This window comes from Chlorocebus sabaeus, chromosome 21 (assembly GCF_047675955.1).
Source record: "Chlorocebus sabaeus isolate Y175 chromosome 21, mChlSab1.0.hap1, whole genome shotgun sequence".
Lineage (NCBI taxonomy): Eukaryota > Metazoa > Chordata > Mammalia > Primates > Cercopithecidae > Chlorocebus > Chlorocebus sabaeus.
Window position 1 is genome coordinate 6,240,396 of NC_132924.1, and position 24,345 is coordinate 6,264,740.

General features: G+C 48.2%; 1 protein-coding gene across 4 annotated transcripts in view; it reads left to right on the top strand.

The window, feature by feature from the left end:
- Positions 1 to 22,749: 22,749 nt before the first annotated feature.
- Positions 22,750 to 24,345, top strand: part of VOPP1 (VOPP1 WW domain binding protein) — a 127,910-nt gene continuing 126,314 nt past the window's right edge. For 2 of the 4 annotated variants that reach the window (XR_012090286.1, XM_073008833.1), the window contains exon 1: positions 22,751 to 22,990. Coding sequence is in view for 3 of the 4 variants with exons in the window: in XM_073008833.1 (XP_072864934.1) it covers positions 22,937 to 22,990 (54 nt within the window). In the remaining variant the exon portion in view is untranslated. Of the gene's footprint in view, positions 22,991 to 24,345 lie in introns of all 4 variants that reach the window. The other 2 variants (XM_073008834.1, XM_007981274.3) reach the window with 2 other exon arrangements.

Here is a 24,345-nt window from a genome sequence, read left to right on the forward strand (position 1 = left end):
TACCTGTAATCCCAGGACTTTGGGAAGCCGAGGCAGGCGGATCATGAGGTCAGGAGTTCAAGGCCAGCCTGGCCAATATGGTGAAATCCCATCTCTACTAAAAATATAAAAATTAGCCAGTCATGGTGGCATGTGCCTGTAGTCCTAGCTACTCAGGAGGCTGAGGCAGAAGAATCACTTGAACCCAGGAGGCAGAGGTTGCAGTGAGCCAAGATCGCACCACTACACTCTAACCTGGGAGACAGAGGAAGACTCCGTCTCCGGGAGAAAAAAAAAAAAAAAAAAAAAAAAGTCAATCTCAAAAAACACTTTGAGATTGGCAAACTGTTTTCCTGGGAATTTGTGTTTGGAGATGAATGTCAATATAACATTCTGATACAAACATGTAATTTTATTCCAGTAATATGCTTTTGAGAACATAATGTGAGTAGAAATGAAAGGCAAAGGTGGAATCCATAAAGTATAAGGCAAACCTTTAGAGCTGAGATTGGATACAGCAAGGTAACAGACATCTGGATGAAATACAGCAAGTTTTAGAGAGGGTTTTGAAACATTTTCAAGTAATTGTCATCACTTAGTCATTGGAAACTTTCAGATAAAAATTAAAATTTCCAACATTTTATGAAAAATTTCATGATCAGACAATATTGAATTTTCATTTCTATATATTGACAATCGGCTGGAGATGAGAAACGCTGGCCTCCAGAAAAGAGGCAGCCCTCTGTATGCACTTCACCTTGCTACTTCACTTAGTTGGTGTCTCAGACATTTGAAAGTGAACTCAGTTCATACAGTCAGATGAAACTTTCAAGAGACATGTCTAATTTCAAATTCTGTTTACAAAAGCTGGTTTTATTTCTTTTATTTTTAGTTTTTTGCTTTTTTATTTCAGGTGTTAAGTCCTTTTTTAATTTTAACTTTTATTGCAGATTAAAGGGTACATGTGCAGGTTTGTTGCGTGGGTAGATTATGTGACGCTGAGGTTTGGGGCCCCAGTGATCCCATCTCCCAGGCCATAAGCACAACAGGTGGTTCTTCAGCACATGCTTCCCTCCCTCCTTCTCTCATCTAGTGATCCCTAGTGTCTATTGTTACCACCTTTACAATCATCTGACTTCAGTGTTTAGCTCCCACCTGTAAGTGAGAACATGTGTTATTTGGTTTTCTGTTCTTGTGTTAGGTCACTCAGGATAATGGCCACCAGCTCCATCCATGTTGCTGCAAAGGGCATGATTCCATTCCTTTTTATGGCTGTGTAGTATTCCATGGTGTATATGTACCACATATTCTTTATCCAGTCCACTGCTGATGGGCACTTAGGTTGTTTCTATGTCCTTGCTATTGTGAATAGTGCTGCAGTGAACATTCAGGTGCATTTGTCCTTATGATAGAGTGAATTACTTTCCTTTGGGTATACCAGTAGTGGGATTGCAGCATTGAATGGTGGCTCTGTTTTAAGGTCTTTGGGAAATCTCCAAACTGCTTTGCACAGTGGCTGAACTAGCTTGCATTTCCACCAAAAGTAGATAAGCATTCTCTTTTCTCTGCAGCCTTGCTGACAGCTGTTATTTTTTGACTTTTTAAATAATTCCCATTTTAACTGGCATGAGATAGTACCTCATCTTTGTTTTGATTTGTATTTCTCTGAAGATTAGTAATGTTGAGCATTTTTGTTTGTTTGACCATGTGTATGTCTCCTTTTGAAAAGTGTTCGTGTCCTTTGCCCATTCCTTAATTTTTTTTTTTCTCTTTGATTTAAGTTCCTTGTCAATTCTGGATATTAGACCTTAGATGCATAGTTTGCAAATATTTTCTCCTATTTTGCAGGAGAAACTGTCTGTTTACTCTATTGGTAATTTCTTTTGCTGTGCAAAAGCTCTTTAGTTTAATTAGATCCCAATTATCCATTTTTGGTTTTGTTGCAATTGCTCTGGGGGACTTAGCATAAATTATTTGCCAAAGCCTATGTCTAGAAGGGTATTTCCTAGGTTTTCTTCTAGGATTTTTATAGTTTGTAATCATAGATTTAAATCTTTAATCCATCTTGAGTTCATTTTTGTGTATGGTGAGAGGTAGACGTCCAGTTTTATTTTTCTGATATGGCTAGGCAGATATTCCACCATCATTCTTTAAATAGAGACTCCTTTCCCTACTGCTTACTTGTGTTGATTTTCTCAGATGGTTATAGGTGTGCAGGTTGATTTCTGGGTTCTCCATTCTGTTCCACTGGTCTATGTGTCTGCTTTTGTACCAGTATCATGCTGTTTTGATTATTGTAGCTGTATACTGTAGTATACTTTGAAGTCAAGCAACAGGACGCCTATGGCTTTTTTTTTTTCTTTTTTCTTACAATTGCTTTGGCTATTAGGGCTCTGTTTTTGGTTCCAAATGAATTTTAGAATAGGTTTTTCTGATTCTGTGAAAAATGATGTTGGTATTTTAATAAGAATTGCATTGAACCTGTAAATTGCTTTGGGCAGTATGGCCATTTTAACTCTATTGATCATTCTAATCCATGAGCATGGAACATTTTTTCATTTATTTATTTGTATTGTCTCTGATTTCTTTCAGCAGTGCTTTGTAGTTGTCCTTGTAGAGATCTTTCACTTACTTAGTTAGATGAATTCATAGGTATTTCATTTCCTTTGTGGCTGTTGTAAATGGGATTGTGTTCTTGATTTGGTTCTCAGGTAGAATGTTATTGGGGTATAAAAATGCTATTGATTTTTGTACATTGATTTTGTACCCTGAAACTTTACTGAATTTGTTTATCAGTTCCAGGAGCCTTTTGGCAGAGTTTTTAGGTTTTTCTTGGTGTAGAATAATATTGGCAAAGAGAGAATTTGATCTCCTTCTGTTCCTATTCATATGCATTTTCTTTCTTTCTCTTGCCTGATTTATCTGGTCAGGACTTGCCAATACTATGTTGAATAGGCGTGGTGAGAGTGGGAATCCTTGTCTTGTTCCAGTTCTCAAAGGGAATGATTCCAGCTTTTGCCCATTCAGTATGATGTTGGCTGTGGGTTTGTCATAGATGGCTCTTATAATTTGGAGGTATATTCCTTCAATATTATATGTTGAACTCTCAGGATAATATGTTGAGAGTTTTTATCATGAAGGGATGTTGGATTTTACCAAAGGCCTTTTTCTGCATCTATTGAGATGATCTTATGGTTTTTGTCTTTAGTTCTGCTTAGTGATGCATCACATTTGTTGATTTGCATATTTTGAACCAACCTTGCATACTAGAAATAAAGTATGCTTGATCATTGTGGTTTAACTTTTTGATGTGCTGCTGGATTTGGTTTGCTAGTATTTTGTTGAGGATTTTTGCATCTATGTTCATCAAGGATATTGGCCTGAAGTTTTTCATTTTCATTGTGTCTCTGCCAGATTTTTGTATCAGGATGATGCTGGCTTCTTAGAATGAGTTAAGGAGAAGCCCCTCCTCTTCGATTTTCTGGAAAAGTTTCAATAGAATTGGTATCAGTTCTTCTTTGTACATCTGATGGAATTTGGATGTGCAGGTCCGCATGCAGTGGCTGACTCCTGTGAGCACTTTGGGAGGCCGAGGCAGGTGGATCACTTGAGGTCAGGAGTTGAAGATGACCAATATTCAACTTGAGGTCAGCCTGACCAATATAGTGAAATCCCATCTCTACTGAGAATACAAAAATAATTAGCTGGGCGTAGTGGCACATGCCTGTAATCCCAGCTACTTGGGAGATTGATGCAGGAGAATCACTTGAACCCAGGAGGTGGAAGTTGCAGTGAATCGAGGTCACGCCATTGCACTCCAGCCTAGGCGACAAGAGTGAAAATCCATCTCAAAAAAAAAAAGAAAGAAAGAAAGAAAGAAAGAAAGAAAGAAAGAAAGAGAGAAAGAAAGAAGGAAAGAAAGAAAGAAAAAATAATTCAGATGTGAATCCACCTGGTCCAGAGCTCTTTTTGGTTGGTAGGATTTTTATTGCTGATTCAATTTCCAAACTTGTTATTGGTCTATTCAAGTTTTCACTTTCTTCCTGAATGAATCTTGGTAGTTTGTGTGTTTCTAGGAATTTACCAGTTTCCTCTAGATTTCCTAATTTGTGTGCATAAAGGTGTTCATAATAGTCTCTGAGAATCTTTTGTATTTCTGTGGGATCGATAATAACGTTGTCTTTGTCATTTCTTACTTTGCTTGTTTGGATTATCTCATTTCTTCCTTTGTTAGTCTTGCTAACAACCATCAATCTTATTTATTCTTTTGAAGAATCAACTCTTTGTTTCATTTATCTTTTGTATGGACTTTTGGGTCAAAATTTCATTCCGTTCTTCTCTGATTTTAGTTGTTTCTTTTATTCTACAAGCTCTGAGTTGGATTTTTCATTTTATCTAGTTCCTCCAGTTGCACCGTTAGGTCATTCATTTCAGATCTTTATAACCTCTTGTTAAAGGCGTTTAGCACTATAACTTTTTAAAGACAGATTCTCATTCTGTCACCCAGGCTGGAGTGCAGTAGAGTGATCTTGGATGACTGCAACCTCCACCTCCCAGGTTCAAGCGATTCTCCTGCCTCAGCCTCCTGAGTAGCTGGGACTACAGGCACGTGCCACCACACCTGGCTAATTTTTTTATATTTTTAGTAGAGGTGGGATTTCACCATGTTAGCCAGGATGGCATGTAGTCAATCTTAGAACAGTATGAATGAAACATATGTATATTCTATGGTTGTTAGGTGGAATACTCTGTAGACATCTATTAGGTTCAACTGGTCACATTTGGAGTTTAAGCCCAGATTTTCTTTGTTAGTTTTCAGCCTTGATGATCTGTCTAACACTGTCAGTGGGGTGTTAAGGTCCCCCACTATTACTGTGTGACTGTCTAAGTCTTTTTGTAAGTCAAGAAAAGTTTGTTTTATGAATCTGGGTGCTCCTGTATTGGGTACGTATATGTTTAGAATAGTCAGGTCTTCTTGTTGCGTTAAACCTGTTCTTATGTACTGCTCTTCTTTATCCTTCCTGATTGTTGTTGGTTTAAAATGTTTTATCTGATATAAAAATAATGACTCCTGCTCTTTTTTTGTTTTCTGTTTGTTTGGTAGATCTACTCTATCCTTTTACTTTGAAACTGTGAGTATCTTTATATGAGAGATGGGTGTCTTGAAGACAGCAGACTATTGGGGCTTGTCTTTTTGTCCAACTTGACATGCTATCCATTTTAAGTCAGGCATTTAGACCATTTACATTCTGGGTTAGTATTGATATATGAGATTTTGATCCTGTCATCATGTTGTTGGCTGTTTATTTTGTAGACTTAGTTGTGTGGTTGTTTTACATTCTCTGTAGGCTATGTCCTTGCATGTGTTTCTGAAGAAGCATGTTTCAGTTCTTTGTTTTCATGTTTAGCACTCCTTTAAGTACTTGCTTATCTGAGAAGTATTTGATTTCTCCTTCACTTATGAAGCTTAGTTTGGTGTGACACAATATTCTTGCTTGGAAATTATTTTCTTTAAGAATGCTGAAAATAAACCTTGATTCTCCTCTGTCTTGTAAAGTTTCTGTTGCAACGTCTACTGCTAGCCTGATGGGGTTCCCTTTATAGATGACCTGACCTTTCTCTCTAGCTGCCTTTAAGATTTATTTCTTTTGCTTTGACTTTGGTGAATCTGATGACTATGTGCCTTGGGGATGGTCATCTTGCGTAGTATCTTGTAGGGTTGTCTGTATTTTTTGAATTTGTATGTTCTCCTCTCTAGAAAGTTTGGGAAACTTTTCATGGACTGTATCTTCAAATATATTCTCCAAGTTACTTCTTTTTTGGAAATGCCAATGAAATGTAGGTTTGGTCTTTTTACATAATCCCATATTTCTCAAATATTTTATTCACTTTTAATTCTTTAAAAAAATTTTTTTTCGGGCCGGGCACGGTGGCTCATGCCTGTAATCCCAGTACTTTGGGAGGCTGAGGCGGGTGGATCACCTGAGGTCAGGAGATCGAGACCAGCCAAACCAAGATGGTGAAACCTCATCTCAACTAAAAATACAACAATTAGCTGGGCGTGGTGGCGGGCGCCTGTAATCTCAGCCACTCAGGAGGCTGAGGCAGGAGAATTGCTTGAATCTTGGAGGCGGAGGTTGCAGTGAGCCAAGATTGTGCCACTGTACTCCAGCCTAGACAACAGAGCGAGACTTTGTCTCAAAAAAAAAAAAAAAAGGCTGGGGGTGGTGGCTTACGCCTGTGATCCCAGCACTTTGGGAGGCTGAGACAGGCGGATCACGAAGTCAGGAGATTGAGACCATCCTGGCTAACATGGTGAAACCCTGTCTCTACTAAAAATACAAAAAATTAGCCAGGCATGGTGGCAGGCACCTGTAGTCCCAGCTACTCGGGAGGCTGAGGCAGGAGAATGGCGGGAACCCGGGAGGTGGAGCTTGCAGTGAGCCAAGATCATGCCACAGGACTCCAGTCTGGGCAACAGAGCGAGACTCCGTCTCAAAAAAAAAAAATTTTTTTTTTTCTGTCTGACTAAGTGATTTGAAGAGCTAGACCTCAAGCTCTGAAATTCTTTCTTCAGCTTGATCTATTCTGCTACTGATGCTTCTAATGTTATTGTAGAATTCTTGAAGTGAATCTTTCCGTTTCAGAAGTTCAGTTTGGTTTTCTTTCTTCTTTTTTTTTTTGTTTGAGACAGAGTCTTGCTTTGTTGCCTAGGCTGGAGTGCAGTGGTACAATATCAGCTCACTGCAACCTCCACATCCCGGGTTCAAGTGATTCTCCTGCCTCAGCCTCCCGAGTAGCTGGGATTACAGATGTGTGCCACCATGCCTGGCTAGTTTTTGTATTTTAGCCTAGACAGGGTTTCATCACGTTGGCCAGGCAGATCTCAAACTCCTGACTTCAAGTAATCCACCTGCCTTGGCCTTCCAAAGTGCTGGGATTACAGGTATGAGCTATCCCACCTGGCCGGTTCTTTCTTAAAATGGCTATTTAATCTTTCAGCTCTTGGATTGTTTTACTGGATTCCTTGGATTCAACTTTCTCTTTGATCCCATTGAGCTTCCTTGCCATCCAGATCTTAAATTTTCTTTCCGTCGTTTCAGTCATCTCAACCTGGCTAAGAACCATTTCTGGGGGACTATTGTGTTTGTTTGTAGGTAAGGGGGCACACTGGCTTTTTGAGTTGCCAGAGTTTTTGCATTGATTCTTTTTCATGTGTAAGGGTTAGTGTTCCTTTAACTTGATGTAAGTTGAGTATAGTCAGTTGGCTTCATTTTACGGTGTTTTCAGAGGGTCAGGAGTATGTACAGAAAGCGTATTTGTTGCTTAATCTTTGCCTTAGTTTTCACAGGTGCTGTATACTGGCAAAATACTTTTGTGTTGTGTTTTCAGCTGTGATCCAGTAGGTGGCACTTAAAAGTGTTAGCCAGTGGATAGGCAGATAGGCTGTTTCTCAGCTGCACAGCTCTTTTGTGTTTTCCTCAGGTTAGCAGGAGTGCTCTGTAGTGGGTGGGGGAGAGATGACCCCCTCACCTTGTCCACTCCTGAGCCTTGAAAGAGCCCCCTCTGATCACTGGCTCCATGCCTGTATTTCTTTTATTAGGTGTTCTCGTCCATGGGGCTTCCTCATGCAGGGACCACAGTTGGCAGGCAGGTCATATCCTTTCTGGAATGGCTGTACAGAGGGAGGCACAACCCACTCCTCCACCGGCCTGTGAACTTGGGCATCTCACCTCTTTTAGTGATGCAAGAGTGAGGACTCCCCCACGGCTTGGGCACCACCCAAGCCAGCAAGAACTGCTTGGCTAGGAGTTGCAGGGATGAATGGAGTCACCTATTCTGTCCAGGTGCTTCCCAGGGGAACATGGAGTTGCCCCCACCTGCAGAGTTCATATAAAAGCAGGACTGCTGGGCTGGAAGCTCTAGCAGGTGTGGGCTGCTGGCCATGAGCAGTGGGAGTCGGTGGAGTCACTCGCCCTGCCATTAGGGTGTTTCCTAGGGGAACAAGAGGCTGTGCTTGTCAGCAGAGTTCAGACAGAAGTGGTACCATTGGCTGGAAGCTCTAGCAAGTATGGCCTGCCTGGCTACAAGTGGCGGGGATTGGGTGATGTTGCCTGTCCTGTTGTTTGGGTGTTTCCTGGAGGAACAGGAGGCTGCACCTGTTGGTAAAGTGAAAACAGAAGCAGGACCATTGGGTCAGAGGCTGGTGGTGAGCTTTGTCTAAGTGATTTGGGGTGGAGCAATCTTACTGCTCCCAGGTACCATGACTGCAGCCTCTGTTGGGACTATGGCACTGGTGCTGGACTGTTCCAGGGTCCAAGGCTTCCAGCAGTCCCTGGGGACCTGAGAGTTGCCTCCACAAAACTCTGGGTGTCTCTCTGCATTGGCTTAGAGGTGCAGGGGGTGGGTCAAAGGGATTATCCTGTTCCAAAGCTTGCACAAGTCCCTGTGAAGACTGAATCCCCCAGGGGCTCTCAATCACTTACCCTTTCCCTATGTTCGGGAGCTTCTCCTACCTCCATGCTGATCCCAGATGGGCTGCCCAGCTTCACTCCACTCTCCTGTCTGTGTCCCCTTGCTGCCTTGATGGATGCTGATGTGGCTTCTTGGAGGATCAAATTGCAAGATCAGTGTTCACTAGTCATTTTGTTTCCTCTCCATGAGAGTAGTGCACACGATCTGCTTCTAGTCTGCCATTTTGACTTAACCCTGTATCCCCAATTTTAAAATTGATCCTGGCACTTAGTCTGCTCTCAGCAAATGTTTACCGAATAAATAAGTTAACCAGTGCCATAGCTTCATGTAGCCACTTGTATTACTGTATAACAAATTACTTAAAATCATAGAGGCTGAAAATAACAATAAATATTTATTATCTTATCCACTTCTAAGGGTCAAAAATTTGACTTATATATGGAATCTTAAAAAGTCAAATTTATAGAACTGGAAAGTAGAAGGGTAGTTGCCAGGGGCTGGAGGGAGAAGAAAATGGGGAGACATTGGTCAAGGGTACAGCATCTCAGTTACACAAGGTGAATAACTTCTGGAGACATAGTATACAATAATATGACTGTAGTTAACAACAGTATATTGTACACTTGAAATTTGCTAGGGGGATAGATCTTAAGTGCTCTCACTACACACACACACACACACACACACACACAAATGGTAATTATGTGAAGTAATGAATATGTTAACCTAATTGTCACAATTATTTCACAATGTATGTGTATATCAAATCATCAAGTTGTATTCCTTAAATATATACAATTGTAACTGTCAATTATACCTCAATAAAGTTGGTGGCAAAAAGAACTTGGTAAAAAAAAAGTTCTTGGCAAAAAGAACTTGGTGGCTTAACTGAGTGATTGTGGCTCAGGGTCTCTCTTGAGGATGTAATCAAGATGTCAGCCAGGGCTACAGTTATCTGAAGACTTGATTTGGACTGAAGAATCCAATTCTAAGATGACCCACTCATACAGCCTGTAAGTTAATGCCAGCTATTGCTAGGAGATAGCAGTTCCTTGCTAGATGGATTGTTCCATGGGACTGTTTGAATGGTTTCATGACATTGCATCTAGCTTCCCCTAGGGATATTGATCCAACAGAGAACAAGACAGAAGTCAAAATTCTTCTTATGACCTAAACTTGGAAGTCAGATTCTGTTATTTCAACAAAATCATACTAATTAAACAGAGCAACCCTTTTTTCTTGTGGGAAGGGACTATACAAAAGTATTAATAACAGTTGATGAGAATCACTGGGGGCCATCTTGGAGACCGGCAGACATACCCCTTTGTGGTTTCAAAACATGTCCACAAGTGCTTTGACTAGCCTCTCTTCCAAAGGTGGAGGTTAATTCTCATTCTTTTGAGTGTGGGCTAGACTTAGTGACTAACTTCCAAACAATACAGTATGGCAAAAGTGACGGTCTGTGACAGAATTATAAAGAGCATTATGTGTTCCTTCATACTCTCTTCTTGGATCTTTTGCACTGGAGAAAGCCAGATGACACATTGGAGGACATTCAGTCAGCCTATGGAGAGGTCTTTGTGGCAAGTAAAAAGGCCTATTGCCAAGAGCCATTCTGAAACTGAGGCTTCCATCCAATGGCCATGAGTAAGCCATCTTTGACATAAATTCTTCAACTCCAGCCAAGTCTTCAAGTAACTACAATTCTCACCAACAGATTAACTGCAACCTTTTGAGACTCTTGGCAAGAATCACCTAACTACATTCTCCTAAACTACTTATTCACAGAAGCTGTGAGATAATAAGAGTGTATTTTTTTTAAGCCACTAAGCTTTAGTGCCTATTTAATACAGGCCTAGAAAAAATATTTCCCTCCACATATATCCAGATACCATTCTGGAGAGGAACTTGGGGTATCATCTTGATACCATCTTGGGACAGGAATTTGCTTGGGTCATCATTATAGAGAATAATTTGCTTAAGCAAATGGGTGGAATTAATAAGTCAGACTAAAATTACAGGATAAGTTTAAATGTAATCATTCACAACTTCACTAACTCCCAATGGGCATGAACTTACAAAGATGACCACTTATAAAGAAGATTGGATGAGAGCAACTCTTAGGATAACCAATCAGGATCTGAAGATAAAGTCCAATCAGAGTAGGCCTAGAGGTTTTCCCCCATCCAATCAGAACACAAAGTCCAGGACCTCATTTCTGTAACCTCTATATATAATGCACGCTGAGGCTGTGTTTTGCCATTCCAGCCTCTTCTGCCACTGCTTCACTGCTGCTCCATGCCTGACTTAGAGGAGGAGGTGGAGGATGCAACTTGCGGTGCCCAGCCAGGCTCCCTGTGGTTAGTGGTGGCCACCAAGACTGCAGCGTGGTGGGAGTCGTAGGAGGCGGCCATGAGCAGAGCTTCTCTGCATCCCCCTACAGGAGGAGTCAGAAAGTGGAGGCACCTGTTGCACACTGGAGGCTAGAGCCTACAGCCCAGTGGCTCACCTCACTGCAGTTTGTGTTGGTGACAGAGACTGCAGCACGACCAGATTGGTAGGACAGGGGCCTCAGCCTCCTGGGCTCCCCGGCTCCTCCTGCCTCGGCCAGAGCTGCTGGGACCCCAGAAGCAGCCACCGCAACGGCCTCTGCACCCATTTCCTGCACAGTCCCCTAGACGTGAGAGGTGCTAGGAGAAGGCAGCTGGGCCTCCTGGTCCCGGGTAGCACAGGAGTGTCCTCTGGGGCCTCGCCACAGGCAACCTCCCATGCTCTTGGACAATGAGCAAGAGCCACGGGCCTGGTCATACTCTGAGGACAAAAAGGGGACCCTGAACCTGGGTGCCATCCCCCATCAGGTCATGTGAGAATTGTTCCAAATTCCTCTTCGGAGATGAGGAATGGTCTCTACACACATGTGCGGTCAGGGAGGACACGCCAGGGCCAGGAAATGCAAGCACGGGGCTACCAGGATGAGGCTGGGTGTCCCATGAGGCACCCATGCGCCATCCCAGGGCTGGGTGCAGATCCCTCCCAGGGAACTTGGGCCCAGCTCTCCGGGTCTCCGGCGCCACCTGGTGGTCACCTGCTTTTCCTGGTTGTGTCACCCAATCTGGCCTCCAACTCACACTTCGAGAGATCCTCTTGCCTTGGTCTCCCGAAGCAGGAAGCGGGAGGATTGTGGGCTTCAGCCACTGCACCTGGGCTGGACCTATGTATTCTAATTTGTGGATGAGTTTAGGACTGGGGAGAGTTTCCTCATTCGGTATCTTCCTGTGTCCTAAATGACTCTTGATTAGAGTCATGACTATCCCTAGCTGACCCTGCAGATGGGGCAGGAAGAGAGAAGATATGAGGTCCTGGACAGCGAGTCTCCACTCTTCCCCTTCATGTGCTACACACACACATGCACACACACTGCACACATACTGCACACACACACATATGCACACCCTACATGTGCACACTGCATGCACACATATGTACACACACTGAATGCACACACTGCACACACAGGCACAGAAGCAGAGTGTGAGTTCAGAACAGATGGAGCTGTGTCTGCTGTGAAAATACTGAGAAGCATGGATGCTTGGGGAAGAACCCCTTGCTCACACCCCACCTGGTGGCCCAGGTTAACCCCTGGCCCAGCAGAAAAGTCGGCCAACCCCTCCTCCAGTGTCCTTTCTGATTGACCAGTACATGTAACCAGCCCTGGTGAGAACATACACACCAAAACCCAGGAGCAACATACCCAAAACACAACACACTCATAAACCCAGGTGCTCATGCAACACACCACATCCAGGGACAGCACAGACACCAGGCATCTCCCTGTCAGTGCCACCTGTCACCACCCAGCCTCTACCCACATTTCCCAGGGACTGCTTCCCAAGGTCCCAGGGTCTTCTACTTTCCATGTGGTCCAGGTAGTCCATTCTCCCCAGTGGAACCAGAGGATCCATAGAACGAGAGGAATTGGGGTAGGTGAGTATTGGCCTCCAGCCAAGGGACCCCTCAGGAGTGGGGCACAGAAGAGGGGTAATGGGCTGAAGGCTGGAGCTCAATGGGGGTGGCAGGGTCATTGGTCACTCACAGGCTGTCCTGGCTCATCATCCTTGCCGTAGTCACCCTTAACACTGTCCTGATCCTGCAGAGATGAAGCAAGGCCAGACTTGGTTGGCATCACCGCTAAAACAGCTAAACCTTGCATCCCCCTGCTTGCCCTGCCATATCTCCAGCTTCCCAACATCCAAGCCCATCAGTTGCACAGAGGCCCCCCATGGAAGTCCCAACCTCTTCATCCCTTCCCCTCCATGGGTAAGACTCACATGAGCTACCTTCTCCCAGGAGACCAGGGTCTACAGGAAAACCAAGGCCCTAATCCAGAGGGAGAACAAGAGTCAGGGTCACAGCCCCGTGAGCCCACCCAACACAGACTCCCACAGGCACATGAGACCCTCTTCCTCTCTACAGGTTCATATGTCGGCACCTCCTTAGGAAGAGGGTCTCTGCATCCCCATCCCCACCTCGAGCACTGATGCTGTCTAATGCCTTACAGTAGTAGCCACAGGGTATCTCTCACTTTCTCTCTGGACTCCAGATCCCATGCATCCTCCCAGGACACCCCATTCCCAGAGCCTCCCTCCCAGGCATCCCCCCACTCCCAGGCTCCCCACACTCCAAGATCCTCACTCACAGACACCCATATTCCCAGAAACTTGGCTGCCCTGACTCTCCTTTCCCCCCATACTCCCCGTGTGTACCCTGTAGAACAAGTGGAGAGCACAGAGGGTCTTGAAGAACAGGGATGCAGCCCCTGCTTCCAAGACACCTTTAGCCACTCCCTACTGCCCTCGGGGACAATGGGACACACAAAGAAAGTCTAGCCTATAAGGGGAGTCCCCTGGTCCCCTTCCCTTCAAGGACAGGGTGGAAGGGCTCGTTCAGAAGATGGTTGGGAGTGGAGACTCCTGGCCGCAGAGAAGCTCCAACTTAAGGAAGTCACAGGAAAAGAGAGGAGTGCAGCTGAGGGGGGTGAGTGAAGGGAATTCTGAAGCTGAAGCAGGGCCCTGGAGCTGTCACTCACCTGACACCTGGCTCACCCTGGATTCCTGGAGATCCTGTCTTTCCTGGCTCCAGCAGCCAAGAGATTGGGGTCAAAAACTTCATTTCCCCCTCACAGACTCCTGGTATTCTCCACATTTTATTCTCTTTTGTCTCCTCAACAAAAATTGGCAGAAATCCAACTCTCATTCCTCATCCACAAGACTGGTCCCTTCATCCCCTTCACCCCTTTCCCAATTACCTTCTCTCCGGGAGGACCCAGGTCCCCAACACCTCTCAGGGGACCTTGTGGATCCTGAAAGAGGAAGATAAATAGGTGTCATTGCTTTGGGAGGTGGGGTTATTGCAGGGGCAGAGGCCCCGATGAGTGTCCCAAGGTCCTGGCAGTGGGACAGTAGAGGCCTCCCAGGGGAAGGGGCTTCTCAGGGGTGAAGAGTTTATGATCTGGGGAAAGGGGGGCAGAGGATCAGACACATTGATCTGAAGGGGCAGGGGCTGGGATGACTCACATCAGTGCCACTGGGTCCAGGTAGTCTCCAGTGGGGAACAGATACACCAGAGTTGGGGAAGGGACATGAAATGGCACGATGAAGGAGTGTGGATGGAGGAAGAGCAGTCAGGCCAGGGAGGCAGCAGTAGGGTGGGGGCTGGCCAGGCGGGGGTGACCATTTGGGGTCTGGAGTCAGTAGGGGTCACATTCACCATAGGACCCACATCTCCTGTTTCTCCTTTCTCCCCAGAGGGGCATGGCACACGCTATGCAGGTGCAGAAAGCACGGACCCAGGTGACCGCCCACCCAAAGCACAGCCCTAGACTGATGGGTCCCATAGCCCCTCCACTCAGACCCCACACGGCCCCCAGACTTCTGCTCCCACTGACCCAGTCCTCAAAGCATGTTGCTAGCAGGGTCTGGGACACACAGCACCTCATCCTGACCCTGCCTCTCAGCCCGTCGCCAGCCACAACTCACCTGTAGGTCTGTGAATCCTCTTGTTCCTTTATTGCCTTTGGCTCCGCACACTCTGGCTCCAAAGTGTCCCTGGGGTGCCTGAGCTCCGGGCTCCCAATCTGCTCCCTGGGGAAGGAGGGAAGCAGGGACAAGGACACAGATAGACATGGGTCATGGGTCAGGCGTTCTCTATTCACAAACCCCTATAGAGCTGGGTACCAGGTCCAGAGCCCCCACTCCCAAACCCAGCCTCAGGGGCAGAGGGGAACTGAAGGCAGAGCAAAGGCTGCCAGGGCCTCGGGTGGGGCCCAAGGGTTCACTCACCACTGCTCCAGGCTGTTCCATAGACCAGAGTCCAGGGGGTCCAGGAGAGCCCTGGGGGAGAGAGGAGAGTCAGAAATACCAAGGCAGGGAGGGACCAGGAGGGAATGAGGTTAAAGGCCAGGGCATCAAGGTCATGGACACTTGTTCCCTTTGGTGCCCTTCTTTCTGGGGTTCCCGCACCTCACCCTGGAGGAGAAGGCAAAGGAGATATTAGAGGGAGGAAATGATAGAGCTCAGGGGTCAAGCCCACCTCAGCCCTCTCATGTGGAGAGAAGATTGGCTGGGTTCTCTGGGGTTCTTCTCTTGGTCTCCATCTTCTCCAGCCACACCTGGAGGCCCAGCAGGACCAGGAAGTCACACACGACTTTGCACCCTATCACGGCCAGGCAGACAAATGGGGCCCTTTTCACCCCGTGGGGCAGGAAGGAGGAGTCATGACCTGGAGGTGACCCTCACCCTCAAACACCTGCAGGAAACCCTTCATAGCCCATCACCCCTCAGCCCACAGACCCCTCCCCAAGATCCCCTCCCCGGGATCCCCGCTCTCACTGCGACACCTGTCTCTTCTGCTGATCCAACGGGTTCCTGAGGGCCGGGGCACCCTGGTGGGGGGGAATAGGTCCCTTGATCCTGCTGCACCTCAGTCCCTAGTGGGAAACCCTGAGAGCTGAGATGAGTCAGAACCCCAGGAAGGGAGACCCAAGCCCACTCATACTGGGACCCTCAGAGCACAATTCCCAGGAGAAGAGCCTCAAATCAGCTGCTGCATTTTGGCTGACTCTAGATTCCCTCTGCCCAGTCCCACAGCACCTGCCTAGATCCGGATGCCACCTCCACCCTGCCTCAACACCCCCTTTCCTGGTTCCCTCCTCCCACTCCCCGGGAACCCCAGGCTCCCTGCAGGGTAAGGGGGCCAGCTGGACCTCATTCCCCTTCAAGCTGGGTCCACGCTCTGAAGCAGAGATTTGGGGGAGGTGGAGCTTTACAGAAAAGAGAAGGGTGAGGGCTGGTGAGAGGAGATAGGAGAGATGGGAGTGGGGAGTGGCAAGGAGCAGGGTCAAGGTCAGGGAGGGGGTCAGGTCACTTGGTACTTGGTCCAAGCAGGGCTCTAGGAGTCACACTCACAGCAGTGCTTAGGAGGCCTTTCTCTCCTGGGAAGCCCCTCAGACCAGGAACATCCTTCCCTTGAATCCCATGGTTACCCTAAAAGAAAAGGAGAGGTGAGGAGCCACAGCTATCCGTGCTGCCAAATTAAACAGAGAGATTTCTGGGCCCCCTCAAGTCCCTAGCTACCTGTTCCAGACAGGCGAGCCGGGGCAGGGGTGTGTGACTGAGAGAAGAGAGCCAGACAGACTTAACTCCAGGATCTGGGAGCCGTTCCCTCCTGGGGAGAGACCTAGCTGAGGTCCCATCACTTATGGGGGGCCATGGGGGCTGCTCTCCCCTTGGAAACCCTGAGAGGAAAAGGGGAGCATGCAGTGGGTGCTGTGGGGTAGAAGCCTGGGCTCCAGAGGAGGAACAGGGTCACACTGAGCCCTGGCCCATGGGTGTGGGCAGCATCAGGACAGGCTCTGTTCTGCCCAGAGAATGTCTCCGTGGTCCTTCCAGACAGCGTTGGAATTTGACGGGCCCCCTGAGAATTGGTAGCCAGGGGTATCCCTCACCACCTCTCCTCTCTGGCCCGGGTGTCCCGCAGCTTGTCATTCCCAGGGTGCCCTGGAAGGAGTCCAGATGTCAGGTGAACTCTGGGCTGGAAGAAGGGCAGGGAAGGACTCAGGACTGGGTCAGAGCTCAGATGACAACTCACCAGGGGCCCTTTGGGGTCAGAAAATCCATTGAGACCCTGAGATTCAAGGAGACCCTAGAGACAGAGGTGGATAGAGTCAGGAGAATGGGGCAGGTGCTGGGCAGGGGAACTCAGCTTCCTCCCTGGGGTGAGGAAGGAGCCAGCACACCCAGGCTCCCTCATCCTAAGAGTGAATTTTCTCTAACTCTAGTGCTGGGATCCGACGTCACTATGCCTGCAACTCTGACAAGTCCTTCAGGGTCACTGTGATCCAGTTGCTGCCCACCTGCTACCCTCAGCTCCATCTGCCCCAGCACCCACTCTTGCTTCACCAGGACCAGTTTCCCCACAGGTCTCCGGCCCTTTGCCCACGCGGTGCAGCACCCAACTCCCCTGCATACCCCTTCCTCCTGCTGCTCCAGGGCTCATCCTGCCCAGGCAGCTGTGGGGCAGGAGGTTGGGAGCAGTGATTCTGCAGCCCAACCAATGTGGCTCAGCCCCTGCCCTGTCATTTGATGACCCTCTGATGACTTGGCCTGCTTGTGCATCTATCTGCAAAGCCTCACCTGCAAAATAAGACCAGCTACACCCACCTCACAGGATGGAGAGGAGGTCCCGCACAGTGCCTGCATGTGGCAAGTGCAGGAGAAGTCAGCTCTGGAGACCACAGGTCTCGCTGCTGTTGGTGTCTCCCTTCGAGGGGCTGCCGCTGCTCAGTTTGGACGCATGTTCACTCTGCTTGGACCTGTAGCCACTCTGTGCCAAGTCTTCATGACAGTGGCTTTTCCTTGACTTCTATACCCGCCTCAATCCATCGGCAGCCAGGAGGTGCTGTATACAGAGAAAGGAGCATAATGAATACATAGTCATCTTTAATTGACTGGCTGCAGGCACCCCCATGCCCACCCTGACCCCATGTGCCTTCATCCCTAGAGTGCCCAGGCACAGAGCCCTCTCTTGTCATCTCCTCGCCTGTGAGTCCAGGGGGCCCAGGTCTCCAGTCGGTCCAGTGTGTCCCTTTGGCACCCTGGGAGCACTCTGATGCTGCTGCTCCCTGGGGAGCACAGAGGAAGACATCCAAGCCACACCCTTTCTCTGGGGGATCATGGAGGCCATCAAAACCTGATGTTCCCTGTGGAGGAAGCACAGCCAGGGAGGGAGAGGGTGGGAGAGGTGAGCGTTAGGGTCTGGGGATGAAGTCTGAACCTAGAGGAGAAGCAGTCACCAGTGAGGCTGAGTGGGGCTGGTAGATCCCAGGAGCTATTGTGGGACAGGGAACGCCGAAGTGTATGGATAGTGTTGTCATCCATGGCCAGCGTGATGCAGACTGTGGGATTACAGTCCTGCAGGGATCAGGCCCCCAAGGATGCACAGCACTGGGGAGTCCAGGGCCTCCAGGGAATGAACTGGTGCTTGGGGGCTCCAGAGTGAATCATTCGGACATGAAGTTGGGGCCAGTGTGAAGTCTCTACGCATCCTGATATCCTTCACACCTATGTCACCTATGAATCCCAGAGAGTCGCTCCCCTGATGGAGGTGAGAGGACCCCCACCAATGAGAGAGGGCTGGGAGTTCTAATGTGGGATTCTGAGAACATGGCTGGAAGGGTGGGCTCAAGAGCTGGAGGGTAGCGTGGGGCAGGCGGGAGTGAGGTGCTGGGAAGCTGGGGACATGGTGCTCACCTCTGCAACCTCATGGCCCTTCAGACTCCAAATTCTATCTCTACCCTGGACTTAGAGGTGAACAGAGGTTGAGTGGTCAGGGGATGGAAGTGGGTTAAAAAGACCAAAATCTTGAGACCCCATGTGCTTCCCTGAACACAGTCCCTTATCCCCAGCCAGGAGGTCGGTTACCTTGACCCTCGAGGTCCTGGGTATCCTAGAGGACCCTGAGGTTCAGATGGACCCTGGAAGAAAGAGGCATTTATAAAGGGGTCTTAGAGCACTCACTGTGGGGGCTCTGAGGTGGGAGAAATGGAAGTAAAAATGCTAGGGTCTGGGTAGGGCTACAGGGCAGCACAGGAGTGTAGAATATTGTCACAGCCACGTGAATGATGAGACAAGAAAATCTCAACAACTTTCAGGCTCCAGGGTCTGGGTGGAGACTTTCTCTGGGGGTGAAGGGCATGGCAGATTTTGATTGTCCTTTCCAGTGAATTGAATGGAAGAGATGTAAAACTACCCAAACGATGAAGCAAAGTGAAGCATTAACAAATCTAGATGCTTGTTTTTTTCTGATTGAAAAACCGTCAGTATTACAGTAAATTTATAGAGAACTTAGTAAGAGTGGAAAGCTTTCCCAGCTTACTGCTCTCAAGGGAACTTTTCTATTTGTGTAAGAAGGATGGATGGGCTTTGGAGCTTCATTTCCTGCTAGTTGACAGGTTTGGGAAGGTTACTTCTTGCACTGAATAGTAGTGATAAATGTGTGAAAAAGTCATAATAGTATCTATTTTCCTGAGTTGCTGAATGATTCTATTATATTCAAAGGGTTCTTATAGTATGCGACCTAGTACTGAAAATTCCCCCCCTTGCCACTAGTATTTAATAAATTATGTTGTTTTAATAAAAAATAACATTAAAAGCATAAGTAGACCTGTGATTTGTTTAAATTTAGTGGAAGAAAAAATTTAAGACTCTTGTTTTTTAATTGGCTTGGCTAGACTTGCAATGCCCATCTATGGAGTGTTAAAGCTACCACCACTGTATCGATTATTCATCTTAGAAGCATCATTAACTAAATCATTATCTCAAAACCTCCCCATGCCTCACTCAATCTTTCTAGTTTTTCATTCATCAATTCTTACACCTGATTGATCAGGAAAGAAAATCTTTTTCTCTATCCTTTTAGGTTCATTCTATGGGGGCCTCTAGATTAAAATGACAAAAGACAAATTAATGTAAGAATTCAGCTCTCTAATTGTTTAAAGTTTGAGGCTTATACAGTATACCTAACTTAGTAGAGGAAAGGGAGGGGGAAGAAATTTGTCCTAAGAGAGGAGCAAATAGGTTTCTTTTTTTTTTTTTTTTTTGATACGGAGTCTTGCTCTGTCACCCAGGCTGAAGTGCAGTGGCGTGATCTTGGCCCACTGCAACCTTCACCTCCTGGGTTCAAGCGATTCTCCTGCCTCAGCCTCCAAGGTACCTGGGATTACAGGCACGTGCCACCACGCCCGGCTAATTTTTGTATTTTTTAGTAGAGAAGGGATTTCACCATGTTGGCCAGGCTGGCCTTGAACTTCTGACCTCAAATGATCTGCCTGCGTCAGCCTCCCAAATTGCTGGGATTATAGGTGTGAGCCACCGGACCTGACTGCAAATAGATTTCTTTAGGGAAGAAGAATAAGTGGATTTTTAGGAGAATAAAAAGAAGATACAAAATTTCATAATAATATATGTCGATGCAAGTGCAGTGTTCTTTCCCTCTTCTTCATGGCCATGAAACTATACCAGAGAGGGGATTTATAACAGGTGTATTCTTACTTTTCTTTCTGGGAGTAGACCTGCCAAAAGAGAATTTATGGCAGCCTCATTTCTCAGCAGTTGCTGCTTTTAATCACATAAGGGAAGCTCTAAGGCTTCTTTCTGCATCTCTTGAAATTGGAAATAATGCTTGGCTGGTTCCCTCCACTGCCCCATCCTCCCACCCCAGCCTCCATACACACACACAAACATACACACACACACACTTTAAAAAAGTTATTTCAGATGATCCTCACAAATCCTGTCCAGACAGGCATTACTTATTAAACAATTTTTTGTAGGCCAGGCGCCGTGGCTCACGCCTTTAATCCCAGCAGTTTGGGAGGCTGAGGCAGGCGGATTGTCCCAGGTCAAGAGTTTGACACCAGCCTGGCCAACATGGTGAAACCCATCTCTACTAAAAATACAAAAAAATTAGCGGGGCGTGGCGGTGGGCACCTGTAATCCCAGCTACTCAGGAGGCTGAGGCAGGAGAATTGCTTGAACCCAGGAGGCAGAGGTTACAGTGAGCAGAAATTGTGCTGCTGCACTCCAGCCTGGGTGACTGAGTGAAACTCTGTTTCAGAAAAATACATACGTATATATATATATATTTAAAATAGAGATGGGCCAAGCCCAGTCTCTCTCTTATTTGTTTCATTTGGCAACACACATGCCCCAGGCTCTGGGTCCTTACTCCTCAGGGGCAGCTGAGCAGACCAGGACATGTCCAGTCCTGCCCCAAACAACTCATCAAGAACTTTCTTCTAACCCCAAGTCACACTCTAACAGTTGTTCTAGTGAATGTAGCTTTATCTTGTAACATTTTCAGTGATATCTGATGCCATTATAATTTGTGCTTAAGGAAACAGCCTGGCTGGTTAGCCTACGCCCCATCCTCCAACCACGCCAAGCAACCACCACATCATTCAGGACCAGAGAGCACACAGGAGAGGTATCAGACTGAGGGGAAAGCAGAGTCACAGTTCTAATTTTATACTTGGAAAAAAATTTGCCAAATTACAGGAAGTCGAGCTCAGCAAAACAATCTTCTAGGTAGAGATAGAGATGCAGGAGGGAGGTTATGTCAGACACTAGTAGGTTGCTCACAATGCAACAGAACCACAATTTGCACACGAATACATCGTGGACACATGTCAAAGTTCCATTTTAACCCATTAATGAGGGAAAACAGTGGGATGACAAAAGGTGCTTCAAAGGAGAATGCAGGCAACTGACCTGCACACACAGTCAAAAGCGGGGAGAAAAGAGAAAGGAAACGCTGGGAATGAAGTAGCTAAATCAGATAGGAAGCTGGTTATGATTCTTACCCCAAGCCGGGGTCATTTGCCTTACACACACACACACCCCACACACATTTTAATGGAGATAGGGTCTTGCTATGTTGCCCAGGCTGGTGTTGGCGGACTCCCGGGCTCAAGCAATTCTCACACCTCAGCTTCCCAGACTGCTGGGATGATAGGCAAGAGCTACTCCGCCCGGTCCTTTTGCATTTTTACAGGACAAAATCACTTCTATCGCCACTGGAAAGACATTTGTCTTGCTAACACACAAGCTTTCAGCTTAGTTTTCTACAAGTTAATTTTTCCATTAAAAAGAGTTGTAAAATGTTCTCATTGTAAACAGTACATCAAAACTACTAGAGTTCAATGGCCTTTGGCAGGCTTGTCAGACAGGTGCCTTAGCATGACTGAAGGCCATCATAGGCATCGTTTCTGGCTCTGACAGGTATAGTCAGGTGGTGCATGCTCTCTAATAATCAAATGAGGCTTTGAAAGCTGGGAAAGAGTTGGGGACTTGCCTCGGGTGACATCTGTTTGTGTGACCCCCTCCTTCCACCTCCTGTGCTGCGCAGTTCATATCCTTTATGCCCGTCTGTGATGCACCCACCTCCTGGTCTCTGCACTCAGCATTCTGCTTCAGGTGGTTTAAGCGACTCTCCCTCCCTCTAGGCTACGGGAGCAGTTTTCTTGTTCTCCTCTCAACCTGCAGCTCAGGATCTGGTACATCTTAGAAGTTCAATAGTGTTCGTTGAATAACCTCATGAATGAGGTGGGATCTGAGCTGTGTTGTGAAAATAGTGTCTGCGAGGACATGGAGGTGGGGTCAGCAGAGGCGAGGACAGCGCGAGCTCCGCACAGTTCTCTGCTGCGGGAGGGTGGTCTGCAAGGCGGGGCCGGTTGCGGTCAAGTTCATGTAGGGTCAGCACAGGACACTGGCATAAAAAATAGCCACATCCAAGGGAGCAGTGAGGTGTGGGGACCATCTATTTCGGTGGGCCTTCCCACCCCCAGGCCGGCCTTCCCATCACGCGTGGGTGTGGGGGCACTGCCCCCGCGGCGCGCAGGAACAGCGGGAGAGCCAGGAGCGCAGCGGCTTCGGGATGCCAGACTGAGCAGTGGGTTCGTCTGCGGCCACCTTTCAGGGAACAAGCTTCCCCTCGCGGAGACTCTGCTTCTTTTAAAAGCCTTCCTGGGTGTAGTCAAGGGCGACCGGACGACCTCCCTTTAGGAGGGAGAGCCTGGCAGTCCTCTTCCCATTCGCCGGGCGGTGCAGCGCCTCCTCCCTCCCCGGGCGCGCGCACTTCAGCGTCGCGGGCCTCGCGCCCCGCAGCCGCGCCCCAGGCCCGGCCTCGGGTTCCGGGAGCCCGCGGGCGCGCGCCCGGTCGGGCGTGTCGGGAGCGCGCGGCGGCCGGGGGCGGAGCGCGGCGAGGGCTGCGCGGCGTTACCCGGCTCCCGCCCGCTCCCCGCAGGGCCCCCCAGCGCTCGCCGGCTCCCGGCTCGAGTCCGCCCGCCCGCGCGCCTCGCGCGGGGGCCAAGTCGCGAACCGCGCCTGCGACCCGGCGTCCGGGCGCGCCGGAGAGGACGTGAGGAGCCATGAGGCGCCAGCCTGCGAAGGTGGCGGCGCTGCTGCTCGGGCTGCTCTTGGAGGTAGGGGCCGGGGACCGGGCGCTGCCGGAGGCGCGGCTCCCACCATGCTGGCGGCTGGGGGCGCGCAGTTCCGAGGCGCCCGGGAGGACCTTGCCGGAGAGCGCAGACGGTGGAGCCACGGGGAGCCGCAGCCCTGCGCGCCTCCCGGAGCTGGGAGGTGCGGAACCCTGGTGGCGGGGAGGCTCCCGGCTCCGGTCCGCGCCTTCGTCTTTCCTTCGGTTTTCGCACCCCACCCCCACCCTGCGGGTGAGCGCGTTTCCCGCGCCGGCCGTCTCCGTTAGCTCGGGGTGACCTTTGTGCACCGTCCGCCCCTTTCCCAGCCTCTAAGGGCCGAGGATCGGATGGACCCCGGGTAGCGGGGTGGGGGTGGTCCTCGGGCGCGGCACAGGCGCCGACAGTCCGGGGCGCCGGGCAGTTCGGGGTTAGGAAAGGATGGGTGCCGAGCCTGGGTAAGGGGAGCGGGCGGAGGGGACTGTGGGGAAGTGTCGCTGGAGCTGTGGAGGTGAGCAGGGGGAGGAGGCGTTGCCGCGTATGGAAAGGAAGCGCAGCCTTCAGGTGCGGGGAGGAAATTCCGCGGAGAGCCTGGCCGGGTGGGGGTGTGGAGCCGAAGGCGGCGGGGAACTTGTTGAGCTGCTCCCGGTTGCGAGCGTCCGTGACCGCAGCCTTGGCTGGGACCGCGGCTGCTCCTGGCTTTGAAATTGCATCCTCGGATGGGGCCACCCGCTTGTCACTAAAGCAGGTTCCTTAAAAAACTAGAGGAATTCTGGGGTGTCCAGTCTGAATCAGGGCTTGTTCAACTTTCACCTCAGCTTCGTTATTCTGAAGGAAATTTGCATTAAATTAATGAAGTCAAAGTAAATAGGTAATGAGTCCCCTGCCTCTGTTTTAGGAAGTTGTGAAACTATCTTCCTTAATCGTTGGAGATTGGTGCTGGAAATTACTAGTTTGTCTTCGCCCTTTATTTAAAAGTAATTATTACAAAATGTTGGAGGAAAAGTGTTTTCCTGAAAGGAAGGCTGGTGGACAAATTTCTCCTTGCTCCGGGCTCCGCCGTAGCCAAGACTTCCTGTTTCTGTTCGGAAATATTTCCCTAGCTTGGTGTTTAATGTTTTCGTGGAGTGCTCTGCTTGCATTCTTTCCATTTGTTCAGAATTTTACAACCTTAGGAATCACATTCTCTGAGTGACTCACCATAGAGAACAAAGAAGTGCATCAGAGACCACTAATCGCATGACAACATATGTGTATGTACCTTAATGTGTGTACCTACACTTGCAATCTTTTTTATTTTATTTATTTATTTATTTATTTATTTATTTAAATATTTATTTTTGGGACGGAGTCCTCCTGTGGCC